Source organism: Cyclopterus lumpus, chromosome 9 (assembly GCF_009769545.1).
Source record: "Cyclopterus lumpus isolate fCycLum1 chromosome 9, fCycLum1.pri, whole genome shotgun sequence".
In the NCBI taxonomy this organism is placed as follows: domain Eukaryota; kingdom Metazoa; phylum Chordata; class Actinopteri; order Perciformes; family Cyclopteridae; genus Cyclopterus; species Cyclopterus lumpus.
The window spans coordinates 12314132-12329519 of record NC_046974.1 but is presented as its reverse complement, the minus strand read 5'-3'; the positions used below and the strand labels follow the sequence as shown (position 1 = coordinate 12329519).

Sequence of the window (15388 nt, the reverse complement as noted above, 5' to 3'; positions counted from 1 at the left end):
AAATGAATATTAGCTGAACTCCATTTAGCTGCTTCACTTGGGTCAAATTGGACATGCTGTATCATTGTCACACTGTCATGGTGGTTAAACACCTGAGCTTTTCTAGCTTTGAAAACTAAAAATGTCTCTTGTGACAAAGGTTGACAATGTGTTTGCTCTTGCTCCCCATTGCAGGTATATGTGCCTGAAGTTCTGTCTGCACAGGAGTAGTTAGTTTGTCATTGCTTTTACATATGCACCGAGGCGCCCTTTTCAGAGTGGCATCTTCTAAAACGGAAGTTCAGCAAGTGCTAGAAATTGCGGCAGATCCATAAATCCAGGAAGCTCATTGGTGGAAGTTGCAGGTAGAACCGGAAGTGCTTGGTTTTTTAGGGTGTTTTATGGGTGCAAACCAAACATGCAAACGATCGGATGTTGTAAATCTTCCGGAGCAGCACTCCAAAATGTATTTTTAATTATTGACATAACTACAATAGGCTATTTACTTTTCCACTTTAATTTTATCTTTTAAAAACAAAAACAAAGTCTAATATACCAAAGTCTATCTAAAATCTCGTTTTTTCTTCACTTTTGCTGTTAAACCAAAAATGAACCCTGCGTGCGCGTGTTTGTTCGATTTTATTAGTGGAACAATCCACACGGGCGGGGGTAAGACATAGGGGTTTTGGAGAAATACAAAGTCCTTATAACTTTTAATAAAACATTTAACGCGCTATAAATACATCAACAGTGTGCTATCCGGAGACAAGAAAAAGACCCACGTCGTTGACGGCTCAGGAGTCAGACAGATTAATATTTCATGGTGCACCCTCGGCGCTCTCTGTGTGATGCCCGATGAACGCCGCCCGCGTTGCGCCATTTTGAAATGCTGGGAGAGGCAGAGGCGAGGGAAATCTCAAAGTGGAGTGCAAAGTCTAACATTCAGTGTTCAGCATTATAGTTCACGTTATTTGCTTTAAAAGCAGTTTCGTGCTGTCTACAGCAACTGGGACGACGACTTGTGCGGTCCTTGCTGAGTTAATACGAGCAGCAGTACTGGTCTACTGCTCCTCGGCCAGAACCGACCCGGGTCAGCACTGCTCCAGTCCAGGGCCCGAGCCCGCTACACAGATACCCTCTCTGTCTGAGTCGCTCACCATGGCAGGTAACTACGTTAGAAAGACCGCCAGAGTGTCTGGTGCTTCTTTTACACCCACCGGTTCACGTCCCGCTCTGCAGGGACGACATGCTCGTCTCTCTGTTGTCGTTAACGTGAACAACCGCAAGCGAGCTAGCAAGTTAGCATACTTCCAAGATGCTCGTGTCATTGACGTTGTGAAAGGGAGAGTTTTTAAACACGTATAACCTGCCAAACCATCGCCTTTTGTTTGGGAATATGTCACGCAAGTTAAAACATGTAACATATGTGGGACATTGTTCTTATATTACTGATTTGAGCACCGGACTAACGCGGGTAAAGTTGTCTTTTATGGCGGTGTGTTACAACTTGTGTTTCATGTAGGAGCCGGTGGTGGGACCAGTGATGTGCAGTGGTGCTTTTCCCAAGTCAAAGGAGCGATTGACGATGATGTCGCGGAAGGTAAGTCCATGTGGTTGTTCACTCAACGTTAGCAGTTGCTAACCTGCTCATATACATATCGTATGCATGCTTGTTTTTTATGCTGGCTTTAAAGCTTGTGCTACACGTTTCGTTTGAACTGTCGTGCATGTTCTGAGTGACCGTTGTTCTAGAGAATTGACCTGTAATAAAAGGGTGATTGGTAAGGCACATACCAGATGATGATGCTGATAGTTCAGCAGGCCTGTTACAGCCGAGTAGAACTGTGTTCATCTATGTTTAGCTTAATTCATGTAAAATGTCACAACTTTTACAATTCCCCTGAGTGTGTGTGTGAGGGTCTGTGATTTTAATATGTGCATGTTTGGGAGTGAAATGCACATCGGACTTGAATAGTGGCAGGTTTTTACCTCCACTGGGCATGAGCATTTCTTAAAAAAGTCTAAAGTTTATTGAAGCAATTTGTTTATTTGGTTTAATGTAGCAATTGGTTTGCTTGTGTTGCACAGTGTGCACATAAGTCATACGTTCAGTTGATTGGCCCAGTCAAAGTAAAAGCTTCCCCCATAGCTGCCTTCTACTGCAAATCCAATACCATGGAGGTGAAAGGAAATTAGTTTGTGATGCTCAAAGCATCACAAAATGCCATGCCAAATGAACCATAATAATAAAAGTGCCATTCCAGAAACACAATCTTGGTTACTTGATAATTCAAATTAGGACATATTTAATTTAACTCTTTTTTTACCACAATGCAGTTCCCACTAGAAACCCTGGATGACAATGATGTCTGTGATTATCCTTACTAACCATTGTGTCTCGCTTGACGCTTGCATGTCTAGATATCACGAGGGACAAGGGAGGAAACATGACCATTTCCTCCCTTGTCTCTCGTGACCATTGCAGTGTTATGAATAATATTTACACAGTAGATAATTCAATTAGGTTAATTAACGCACAAAGTTGAAACAAATTAGAGCCCATGGAGTAGATTTTATTTACACTATGTATACTGTTTTTACTCTAACAGATAAACTAGTGTTGGAAGATAACCACCCCTTTTCCTATTGTCCAATGAGTTAATTCACCAGTGCCATACACACCTATGTTTACAGTAGATGATGACTTGGTGTGTGAAGGACTGCACAGTTGTTTACAGTAAGCTTTGCCTCGCAACAAGTGTATGTGTGATCCTCTCCTTGTGTCGGTACATAGCAGTGCACACACACAGGCTGAAAACACTACAATAGTTTAGTACTTTTGCTTTATATGAAAGTTTGTACGGTGTCGGATTGTATCAGGCACTTTGTGTGCTGTGTTAACAATACCATAGTGTATATTAAGGATTGCGCTAGCTCAGAATACAGCCAGCCTCTAAACAGGGTTTGATTGTAGGATTTGATGAGAATGCTTGCCTTTGAAAAGTCCTGAATAGCTGGCTAATTGTTGCCTTCCAATGAGTGTTGAGTAGACTTTTAGTTCCAGTGCACACATGTACGTCACTGCTGTGTTTTTTGTTTTTTTACCATGGTTGATGTGCTTTTCGAGGATTTGGGGTGTCATTTGCAGGAAATAACTAATTGAACCAGAACAACTTTGCTTACTAGTGCAACATTATTGTCTTATTATCTCAAATGTGCTAAACAGGCTCCCTACCACAGTAGCTAATACAACATGTGCACCTAGCTTTAAAAAAAAAAAAAAGTAAAATTTTTCTTATTGCACTACCTCATTGACAGCTGACATCATATCTACTGTTGAATTCAACCACTCTGGGGAGCTACTAGCCACCGGGGATAAGGGGGGCCGTGTTGTCATCTTTCAGCAGGAGCCAGAGGTAAGTTTTGGTGACTTATCTGACTAAACTCAATTTACTGACATTGACAATCGTTTTTCTCATTTAATAAATTCATAACTTTGTCAAACTGGTAGTACATTTGCCTAATTCAGAATTTAAGCCGATGATATGAAAGAAAACAAACATTGAATGTCTTCTGATCTCGCATAAGATGAAATGCTCACTTTTGCTCTCAGAATAGGTTTATTTCTAACATATTTATACTTGTTATCTTTCATTCCTAGAGTAAGAATCAGCCACAGTGCAGAGGAGAGTACAATGTTTACAGCACCTTCCAGAGCCATGAACCTGAATTTGACTACCTAAAAAGCCTTGAGATCGAGGAGAAGATCAACAAGATTCGTTGGTTGCCTCAGAACGCAGCACAGTTTCTTTTGTCTACAAATGGTTAGTAAACTAATATATTCTCATTAAATCTATTCACTGCTATAAGTGTCAGTTAGTTATTTGTATCTATTTTAAGCTATCCGTCTTCCGGAGACACCATTTGGTAGTTATTTAAAGTTATCTAAATGTACACAGTTTCTTTTGTTACTTGAGAGAAGTTCTGCATTATTTTTGCTCATTTCAGACAAAACCATAAAGCTGTGGAAAATTAGTGAGCGTGACAAGAGACCAGAGGGCTACAATTTAAAGGAAGAAGATGGGCGATACAGAGATCTCAATACTGTCACAACACTACGGGTGTGTATCATTTGCTTTATCACGGTCTGAGTTGTCAGTGGTTTTTGATTCATGCAGGCATATTGACATCGTACCAGTTGTAACTAAGAGTTGTAACTAATAACATTAACACATGTAGAATATTGTTAGACTTGTATACCAGTTTGGGGCAGTTCTTATTAAAATATAACAATCGCACAAACCTGAATTATAAAATAAATGCCAATATGATTACCACACATTTCCCCTGAAATTAATGTGATACTAATCCTGCGCCTCACCTCAGGTACCAATATTCAGGCCCATGGACTTGATGGTGGAAGCTAGCCCGAGACGGGTGTTTGCGAATGCTCACACCTACCATATCAACTCCATCTCAGTCAACAGTGATTGTGAGACGTACCTGTCTGCGGATGACCTGCGCATCAACCTATGGAATCTGGAGATCACCGATCGCAGCTTTAGTATCCTTTGTTCTTTCATTATAATTTCATTTATATAATTTCATTTTATTTTTATATCTCTCTCACCCAGTCCCTGAAACAACACTGAAACCTACTGCATATTTTTCATATGATAAAACAGTAAATTGATCAACCCCATTATATAGGCCATACAAAAAACGAGAACATGTCCTTATACTGGGTTAAATGTTTTAAGGCAGATACACAAGTACAAAATATATAATGTAATTGTCTACCACAGTGTCATAAATTCTGCTACCACCAGATGTCACCCAAACCAAGGACTTTTCAACTTGTATACAGAGCTGCTCTAATATACCATAGTATATGTTTGACAAAGTTTAACTTGTACATTTGATGCCAAAGTAGTTGTAAATGCATGTTTTAGTCCTGAATTGAGCTGACTACATGACTTTCTGTTGAGAAAGCCTGTCTTGATCTTAACCACACTTCTTCAGATATTGTTGACATTAAGCCAGCCAATATGGAGGAGTTGACAGAGGTGATCACAGCAGCGGAGTTCCACCCCAACCAATGTAACACTTTTGTCTACAGCAGCAGCAAGGGCACCATCCGCTTGTGTGACATGAGGGCATCAGCACTGTGTGACAAGCACGCCAAACGTAAGATCATTTAATTTAAGCTACAGTTAAATTGGCGCGTGCCTTTAAAATTAGACGATAGACAATGAAATGGGTTATATTTTCTTTATTTTTTGTTTCTCTGCTGACTTTAGTTGAAACAGCACTGTCTTCTACTAAAGTATAAAGCATATCAAGAGCCCGATAAATACCTGATCAGACAATTTCAATTGTGAGGTCAGACTTTCCGTAAAGGGTAGTGATGTTAGTATACATATAAAGCAACACAAATGTTGACTAGAGTTGCTTTTTAAGTCCTGTACATTTTGGTTGGGAGGTAGCATCCCAGGTAGCTGGTAGAATAGATGTATTTAGGATCAAACTTGGGAGAATCTTATTAGCTAAATGCCACGCCTGTGTGACCCTTTTTCCTGGAAAATATTTTTACTTGCCACATTCGGAAAAGCACAGTTGTCAATAATGGAATCAAAGATTCCTAATGTCCATTTAGTTGCTTTGATTTCAGGGTCCTGGTGTTCTGTATGCTGGCTCACTGTCACTCATAAATGTCAGGCTGTAATGTTACATCACAAGTAATGGCCGTTAGGCAGAGTATACTAATGACTTGCATCATTTCCTTTTGAAGAGTTTGAAGAGCCAGAGGATCCAAACAATCGTTCGTTCTTTTCTGAAATCATCTCATCCATCTCTGATGTGAAGTTCAGCCACAGTGGACGCTACATGATGACCCGAGACTACCTGTCTGTCAAAATCTGGGATCTCAATATGGAGTCCCGGCCAGTAGAGACATATCAGGTCTGTGACTGTTGCCATGTTTAGTGAAAAGTAATTATTGTTACATCAGTTTCTTTTCTATAGATAATTACACAGAAGTCATACTCAAAGTATGCTCTCGTAATATTATTTTCCCACTTGCCCAACTGTTGTTTGTAACTCCAACACCTCTTCATCACATTCTTTTAACAGGTGCATGAATATCTCAGGAGTAAATTGTGTTCCCTCTATGAGAATGACTGCATCTTCGACAAGTTTGAGTGCTGTTGGAATGGGAACGACAGGTGAGTCTCTAATCTATTATAGGTCTTTTATATCTGGTTCAATAGAAGCCCTTTTGGGTATTGGTCGATACTAGATGTCACCATTGTGAAGGCAACATTTGCACTTTAAAAGTGATCTATGGTTTATTCAGCATGCATTTGGAATCCCACCCACTTTAAATTTGCATGTGACATGCAAATGCTTAGATCTGCCCCATATTTGACCCAACTGAACTGGCCATCAACATTTGGCTTATCAATTAATGTGGTTACCAGCTCAGTGCAGAGCATAAGGCTGCAAATGATTCGGTCTGGGTAGCAGAGGAGCCTTCTACATATGTTCTGGTATCCGTACATAACCGAGAACAACACGTTTTGACTTTTTGAATTACTACCGTCGATTGTTATGTGTTGTGCCATCAATCACTAATGCCATGGCTCTCTGCAGTGTTGTGATGACCGGTTCCTACAACAACTTCTTCAGGATGTTTGATAGAGTCTATCGGCAGGACGTAACCCTAGAGGCGTCGCGGGAGAACAGCAAGCCAAGATCTGTCCTGAAACCTCGCAAAGTAAGCACAGGTGGGAAGCGCAAAAAGGATGAGATCAGTGTAGACAGTCTGGACTTTAACAAGAAGATCCTCCACACTGCCTGGCATCCTCTGGACAACATCATTGCTGTGGCCACCACCAACAATCTGTACATATTCCAGGAAAAACTGAACTAGCTTTTGTTGAACCGCTCAGATCTGTTTCGGCTTGATCCCCACTGATCTGATACACGTACACCAACAATATCTGTTTGTCTTTGCCTAAATCCCAACATCTTGATATGATCTGCCCTTGGTGAATTTAGTATTGAATGTGACTTACACTGTCAACAACAAACAGTATCATAAACACAGTACATCCAAGCAGGGCAACACAGGGACATGTTCTATGTGTATGACAAATATAAACATGCAGGGTTTGTAGAGTCCAGAATTTGGGATTTAGTGTCATGGGTTTTCTCCAGCAGGAGCACTCGGTTCACTAAGCTACCATTTGCAACTCCAATACATCCCAAACCAAAGGGAAATGTGTTTAACACACATGCTAGATTGTTTCATTATTCTGTTGTGCCATCTTGACATGATTCATGTATATGACATGGCTACCAGTTGTCAAGATTCTGTGGCTACCATGTTTTATTAGTTTGAATAGGAAATTCTTTCAACTGTTTATATGTCTTTCTGTCACCAAGTTCCTTTTCGTGCTGGCCTGAAACATCGCTAATACAAACTGTCAACACTCCATGTTTGCCCCAAGTATTTGTCAAGTTGCCAAGCTCACTCACCACTTCTTTTCTAATGTACAGTATGGTTATGCTGTTAAAGGACTATTCTCATATTTTATCAGGTTTTAACTCATTCTCTGCAAAAAGATTAACTTGTATTACTTCTAACCTTTGTCCACAGCTTACCAATGTTTATTAGATGGTTGATATTAATTTCTCTACAGTAAGAAAGTCAACTAACTGACACGCATTTCATCACAGTGAACCTTTGATTCATTCAAAGTAGTTGTTCAGTGTTAACGCAGTTGCATGCAGGAAAAGTCAAGCATACCTCAACATCTGACACTAAAAGTCAAGTTACCTAAAATGAGCAAGAAACAATGGTATTATCCTTTAAAAAAACATCCATGTTTCTAAATGTTCGTCTTCTGGAATAGAGTTTGTGATTAATTGTGCATTGAAATGACTACAATGGTCAGCAGAATTGTCTTCATAACTTCTAGTTAATGGCCCAAAAAAAAATGTGTATGGGAGAAAGAATCAAAACACCAATGTAGTCCTTTTTAACATGGTCAGTAGAGCGGCGTCGGGTATTGTGGAGTTAAATGAGAGCGAATCAAGTAACCAGTTCTAAAGACTCAAAGTGTTATTCATTTAAAGCAGACAAGGATACAAAAGCTTGTAGTCGGACGGGCAAAATGGCGTGACGTTGCCTAATTCTCTCGTGGTCGGTGGCACCAAAATAGAGTACTGCTGCCAACTTCCCCACAAAGCCGGTCGTGTTGTTGCAGATTGATCGATTACTTTAATCTCTGGATCGAGTTTCTGTTTTGTAATGTACCTGATGATACAAAAAAGCATAATCACTATAGCTGGTTTATTTTTGTATAAATGAAGGCAATAGGATTACAGTCTGATCACTGTATTTTCTTTAGCTGTCTATCTCGGACTGATTTGTAGATGGAAGGTCACCTGATGCGGTGACCTCTGTGTCATGACTGGGACATTTTGTTCATTCAAGCGGGTATTTCTTTAAAAGCTAGAGACTTTTGTGACCTCAAGGAGTGGGACGTTTCTCACGTGGGATGTCCAAAGAAAAGTACTTTCAGGTGTCAGTACCTCTGTAGTCATAAGCACTACAACAGATTTTTTTTTTTATTTGGCTGACTGTAAATGATGTTTATGCAGAACTTATTTGGATGCTTCGGAGTTAGATTCTGAGTTCATTTTGATCTAACGCCATGGTTTTTCTTCATTCATGTTTTTGCTCGCTGTGAAACATACCTTCATGGGTCTCAATGGGAAAGACATTTGAAATCAACATATGTCACAACTGTTATAGCTAGTTTTCCCTAAAGCTAGTCAATTCAGTTGACAATGCAGAGTTACTGATTTTGAATTATTGTATGAAATGTTGTTTTTCCTGTGATGCAGGGGGATACAGACTTGTTTATTTAACAAGGAGAATTTGTGAAGCACTTGGTTTGCAGATTGTTTAATGTAAGTGGTTAATGACTGTATTGAACATGGGGGAAAATACTTTAAATAATGAATTCTGATGTTTCTCTGCTGCATTTGGCTTCATTCACACGCTACCGATTTTCCCTTCTGGAGCCAACAGGTTGATTATAGCACAGCTTTCCACTCTTTTAAAATGATGTTTTGATGACAGATTAAGCCATTGGATCAGGGCACGAAGCGCATTTGTCCACTGGACCGTTATGTAAGTTAATGTGTCACTCTTACCGTTAAATAACTTATTTCCTATCACTAGGATGACACCATAATGACCTCCCATCTTAATGCAGTGGTGTTATGGTTGATTGCCACACTCTCAGGGCTCTGGGTAATGTCCAAATCTTTTATTTCAGCCTTTTTCGAAACTCCTTTTCTTTAGTGTCTGGTGCAAGTTTGTGTGAGGGTCAGTCAAGTACTATTCCTCATGTCATATGTATGAACCTGTATAATCTGGCACAGTTTCCCCATTTCACGGTCAACAAGGAACTGTCCATTCAAACTATGAGATCAGAGATCTCATATTGTTCTGTCATTCATTAAAAGGAAGCATTTACTCACGCTTAAATAACTATTGTTCTTACCACCTGTTGAAAAATGTTTGAAAATACAAAAATCTGCATATGAATGATACAAGACCAGAAGCGGCATGTTTTGTTTACGAAAAAGATTTTTATCATGTAAAATTGGCTTCTTTTTTTTTTTTTTTTTTTTTTTATAAAAAAAAAAAAAAAAAAAAAGGTGGTGCAGAGGTGATCTGAAGACCATATGAGTTTAAGAGCGATATTGCAAAACAGTCACTGGCATTCTTGAGAAATACCGACTCACTAATCTTCACGTTCCCCTCATATTGTCTTCATAGCTATCGTTTGAGGCTATGGTTTAAATCCACAAAGACGTTCAGAAGAACCCTAATGCCTTTCTTATAGTGTAAAGAAGACCGAAGATAAGTATTTTTCTTTGACTTTCTGGCGTGCCAGACAGGAGACAGCTCAGGGGAATTTACCACTGCTCTGTGATCAAAACCTCTTACCTTTTTAAAAAAGCAGCTTTTCAGACTTTATTAAAAACTGCCTTATTTACAAGTAGATCATACACTCTTTGAAATTCAAGTTGCTATAATGTTTTTGGATTGTCAGAAGAAACTTGCTCTCCACACACGGGATCATGGAAGTGCAAGGAAACAGCCTAAATTTGAGTTAAGTTAAAACAAAATGCACTTTTTATTTTTGTAAATGTCATTAATTTGTATGTTTTGATCATTTTTTTTCAATGGAGTCTTGAATAAAGATTGTGGGAGAGTTTGGGGGGTTAAAAACAACAAATGGTTCATTGTACAGCTATGTTTTGTCAAATGGAATAAAGAACAATTTAGATGAAAAATAATAAAGACTTTCAAACCTGATTTCTGAATGAAAGACCAATCTGTTCTGTGGTTTGTGTCCGATAGATTATGTGCTGTAAATGTGAAATGATTACATGGAGTCTTGCCCAAAATATGATTTGTTATTGTAGAGCTTTGTGTTATAAAATTGAATTTAAAAAAGCATGTGAAAACATGGCTAGGATTATATTAGGCCCATTGCATCACCAAGGCAGAGTCCCTGCTCTGCTTTCAAAGGGACACAATATTCTCAATTCCCTGCAGTGGTGCCAGACATTGCAGATCTTACTCAACTGATGTCAAAAAATGTACTTACCAGGATGAAAATACTGAAAACTGAAAATACACCAACCAACAAGAACTTTTTATGGAACTGGAGGAGGGGAGATGTATACTATAGACCCATCCATCTCTACAAATCTACAGGAAACACTAATAATGGAAATACCTGCCTCCCCACATTAATAGTTAAGTTCACCCAAGCACTTATTTGAAGAGCCTCACTATTATCATCTATCCTTAAACACTGCACAGACTCCGGGTGACTCGGCTATAGAGAGAGAGTGTCCACCCAGGTTGTGCACTCCAGCTCATCAGCTAGTGAGGACCTAATGATGGTGAACATATTCTTTGTGTTGTTTATGAATTATAAGACATTACATTACATGTCATTTAGCTGACGCTTTTATCCAAAGCGACTTTGGGGGTTCTTTTCACTTTTTTAGTGCATACATGCATAAGTTGTACTAAAGATCAATGTAAATATCCCCAAAGTCGAGTCATTTTCTGATGTGTTATGAGACTGAAAGCAATTGCCCATTACTGATATCCTTAGTCTGACTCTGGACTGATGTAGCGCATGCGCACATCGTAGTTAGTCTGCGTGTCATGTTGATGAATTCTAAAACTGGGTAGTCAACATGTCCACCGCTGCTGCTCAACAAAACAATAACGAGGAGCCCGGTCTTCACGGTATGTACCGCCGCCGGTGCTTCTGCGCTCCACGTTACAAAGACTATTTAAAATATTTCCAATGGGTGTGTGTGTTTTTTAGAATCTCCGTATAATCAAGATTTTATTGTAAAAGTTACGTCGGCCACGTTATTTCCTCTTCTTCTAGGAGGGGCGGAGGATGATGTTGATCGACGTCACCGCACTTTAGCCAATCGCGCTGCGATATATGTTTGATTGATGGAAGGGCAACCAATCACGTACAAAAGTCAGTCCTGGGCGGGCTCTAGCCAAAATGAAAACAAGTTTGTGACAAAAGACGAAATATATGTTGCTTTTATTTGATGCTTTTTAACGTTTTTCCAACAATGGGTCCTATCACTCTCACTCCTTCTGTAGTCGACTCGCCTTTTTATTCAACAGGCCACACAGTCTTTCTCTCAAAACATATATTATAAAGGAAGACAAAGGTAGGATGTTAGCCCAACCTATATACCATAGACTAACAGCTCCAAAACACATTTACACAATAAACTGACCAAAGGGGTGTCCAGGCTTGAATTGATAAACAATTGGACTAAAGCGTTTACTCAGACAGAAAAGCGGGGCGTGTTTTTTTATATGTGACAACATCACGGCTGCAACAGCGACATGTCTCGGCCAATTGTCTCACATTGCACTTCACAGTTATGCAAGACATCACATGAGAGCAGCATTAATGACAAACTCGTCTGTAGATGGATAATCAGTCATGTATGCGCGCGTCGACGAAATACATCAACTATATATTATTTTTAGCGAGGCCAAAAGGGAGGGTGGGGGGCCTTCTCGTGCTATCATGAGGTTTATATTGTGTGCTAACCCCGAGCCCGCTGGACATTAGAGATTGCATAACAACCGCCCGTCTGGAAAACAAACAAACATGCACGCTGTTTGTGGGGCAGTGGCCACAAAGGAATGCATGCTATCACGGATGCATTGCACAGACAGTTAATTTGAATGCACAGTATCAGTGATGCAGGAAATGTAGGTCAGCTCTTTCCATTTGAAAGGAGGCAGAGGTGTGTCTCTGGTGTACAATCTGCTAGGTTGTACCACAACAAGCTAAATGTCCCCCCTTCCCTCCTCTTGACCTTTGTGTTGCCAAGGCTCTTGGGTAGAGCTGGAGCTGAATGGGAACACAGGGACCCAGGCCTTGCAGGCCAATGTTCCAGAGACACCTGCTGCAGACCAAATAAATGCAAATGCTGGCATGAGTCAAACTCTGCAGACCTTGGAAGGGGTGCCTGAGACTGATGAAACACTGATTGGAGGACTAGAGCATGTGCCCTCATCCTCCTCGATCCACAATGGAGATATGGAAAAGATTCTCCTGGATGCACAGCATGAATCCAGCCAGAGTAGCTCCTCCTGTAATAGGTAGGAATAAGTGCCAGTATATGCGCTTTAAAGCTCAGGCTAGCATTTGGTGTCGTAATTTAATGATTTTTTTTATCCCAATATGTCGACTCAGTCCTCACAGGCCACCAAGTCCAGATCAGGATGAGGGGCAGATAACTTTTGATGTGGAGATGCTTAGCCCAAGAGATAGTCAGGTAAAACAACATATTTAAATGTGCAATCTCTTTTCAGGTCTTGTCATTTGACATTAAAACCTAATTACTGTGCCGCTATATTTGCAGTCAGATGACGATAGTGAAGAGAAGGACAGAGAGGAAGACATCCTGATGAACAAAGAAGTAGACTGGGTCGCTGACTGGTCCAGCAGACCAGAAAACGTTCCACCAAAGTAAGCAGAATCATTCACTAATGGTGGTTCAGGATATTGTTTTCTGAATTTAATTTGCAATAATTGACTGTTTGATTATTCCTTGCAGGGAGTTCCACTTCAGGCACCCACGACGTTCAGTATCTCTCAGCATGAGAAAGAGTGGGGTCATGAAGAAAGGTGGCATCTTCTCAGCTGAATTCCTCAAAGTCTTCATCCCTTCCTTACTCATCTCACATATTGTCGTTCTTGGCCTTGGGTAGGTCTGAATTCATGCAGTTCGATTGTCATTCAGGGACACGATGCAAGGCTCAGCATTGTATTGAAAAACAAAGTTACATCTTCTCAATCTGCACTGATGTTTTGTATTTGTACCACACTTGTCTTTTAGTGACTCACCATGTGCCATAGGAAAGGGTCAGTATTGTCATTGTGAATTTATCAGTACACTGCTATTTTGGTTTCCAAGATGACTGTAATTTATGTATCTGATGCCTGTCTACTCAGACCTGGGTCTCATGCATTCTTTATTTATAAAACAGGCTGGCCTGGATGTTTATGAACATTTGTTCCTTAGTTTTAATTGATCAACTGATATTGATGGATAGTTTTATCTTCTTCTAGGGTGTACATTGGGAAGAGAATTGCCACAGCCTCCACCAGCTCTTATTGAATAGAAGATGCAGCAGTGCCTGGATGTTCTCTTGTCTCCACGTCTCTCTGACATCCTCCTGTAGTCAAGCTGTTTTTCTGCATCAATTGTACCCCCACATTTCACTTCCAGTCAGCATTTAATTATGTCACATTGTAGATGTAGTTGTAGAGTTATACATATGACGTAATGTGGTTGCACTCCATCACATTTTGACGCAGGGCAACATTGTACCCAGCAGCTGTCACCAACTTCTTCCACCAGTAGATGACAGACCCTGTCAGAGCTGCAAAGTATTAGTCATCCTGTTCAACTAGAAAATATGTGACAAGGATTTGATGTCAGGTGGCTTAAGGGTTGAAGTGTTCTCTACTTGTTTTGATGTTATGTCATGAGAAATTTGGACTTTTCCGAAGTGGCATCTCTCCACTGTTGTCTCAGTTGGCAGAGTGTACGAACCAAAAATATGCGCCATATCCACAATACAACAAATTTGAATTGGCTCTGGGAACAGAGGGGACTTTTATCGCCTTAACTTTTTGAGCTAAACATTCAAGGTGCAGTTGATGGAGGGGAAACATATGATGCTGCACAGTGGGATTCATTTTTAAATCCCACACATTTTTGAGAATAGAAGTTGTATCATGTTGACTCCTGAGGGTTTCTTTTAAAAGCTTTGTTTGTTTGTTTTTAAGATTGTAAAGCTGAAACATTGATCTAGTGAGTAGTTCTTGCTTTTTACAGGGGGGTTGTTTGAGTATATTATGATAGAGCAACCTTGGGATGATGGCAATTTACCAGGCCATATGCTATTTTTATTTGTTTTTGCCGACATATCGTATTCTTTAACATTAATATAGAAGCAATGGCAAAGTGCCAAATTGTTTCTTTCACCACTGCACATTGGTGATTTATCTTAGACTGTTTTTTTTAATTTTCTGATATTTGTTTAGATATTTAAAGATGTAGATGTGAACAATAATTTAAGCTGTGATCTGCCCAATGTAATAGACACCTTTTGACATTATATACTTTGTTTATACATTGATATTAATGCATTATCATCATTACCTAGCTCTGTCGCAGTGTATGTAATGTGTTTTTTTCTGTTGTTTAATTGCTGAAGTGTCAGCAGAAACCAACACAGAGGAAAGTATTTCCAGGGGCCTCAATGAAGAGTTTTATCTGGCTTTTATGTAGATTACACTGTGCAATCATATCACATAATATGATACAATAAAACGTGTCCAGTGTGTGTAGAATTTAGAGAAAAACTAGAGGAGAATTTCCTGATGAAAATGCATGTGACATCTGTATATTGATGCTGATTGGATGAGTGGATGATTGTTCTGTCGTTTGTAATTGGATGACATTATGGAATCATATGAAAAATATCATTCACCATAATCAAAGTACTGGTTTGAAAGCTCTCAAGATGCATATAGGCTTTAATGCATTATATAACTCCTAGTAACTCATAAACTACACATGTCATCATACCAGGCTCATGTACAGTTAATCAGTATGCAATACATAACATTTTAAATAAAGTTTGTACTATATACAGCGGCTGAGATATAAATACAAAGAGTGGATAGAGCTCAATAAACCATAATGCATTATTTAAGGGACATAACTAATAAAATGTCAAATCATTATT

At 39.6% G+C, this 15388-nt stretch overlaps 2 protein-coding genes across 2 annotated transcripts; both read left to right on the top strand.

Moving 5' to 3' along the window:
- The first annotated feature begins 395 nt into the window (after positions 1 to 395).
- Positions 396 to 9681, top strand: ppp2r2aa (protein phosphatase 2, regulatory subunit B, alpha a). Its single transcript, XM_034541457.1, has 10 exons — positions 396 to 1144; positions 1502 to 1579; positions 3298 to 3395; positions 3641 to 3803; positions 3988 to 4100; positions 4366 to 4543; positions 5002 to 5166; positions 5771 to 5940; positions 6112 to 6203; positions 6631 to 9681. Exons 1-10 carry the CDS (start codon positions 1138 to 1140, stop codon positions 6908 to 6910), a joined length of 1344 nt encoding a protein of 447 aa, XP_034397348.1. The 5' UTR covers positions 396 to 1137; the 3' UTR covers positions 6911 to 9681.
- Positions 9682 to 11224: 1543 nt separating this feature from the next.
- Positions 11225 to 15294, top strand: bnip3la (BCL2 interacting protein 3 like a). The gene is made up of 6 exons (XM_034541185.1): positions 11225 to 11329; positions 12457 to 12727; positions 12822 to 12903; positions 12991 to 13097; positions 13186 to 13335; positions 13701 to 15294. Exons 1-6 carry the CDS (start codon positions 11278 to 11280, stop codon positions 13747 to 13749), a joined length of 711 nt encoding a protein of 236 aa, XP_034397076.1. The 5' UTR covers positions 11225 to 11277; the 3' UTR covers positions 13750 to 15294.
- The last annotated feature ends 94 nt before the right edge of the window (positions 15295 to 15388 follow it).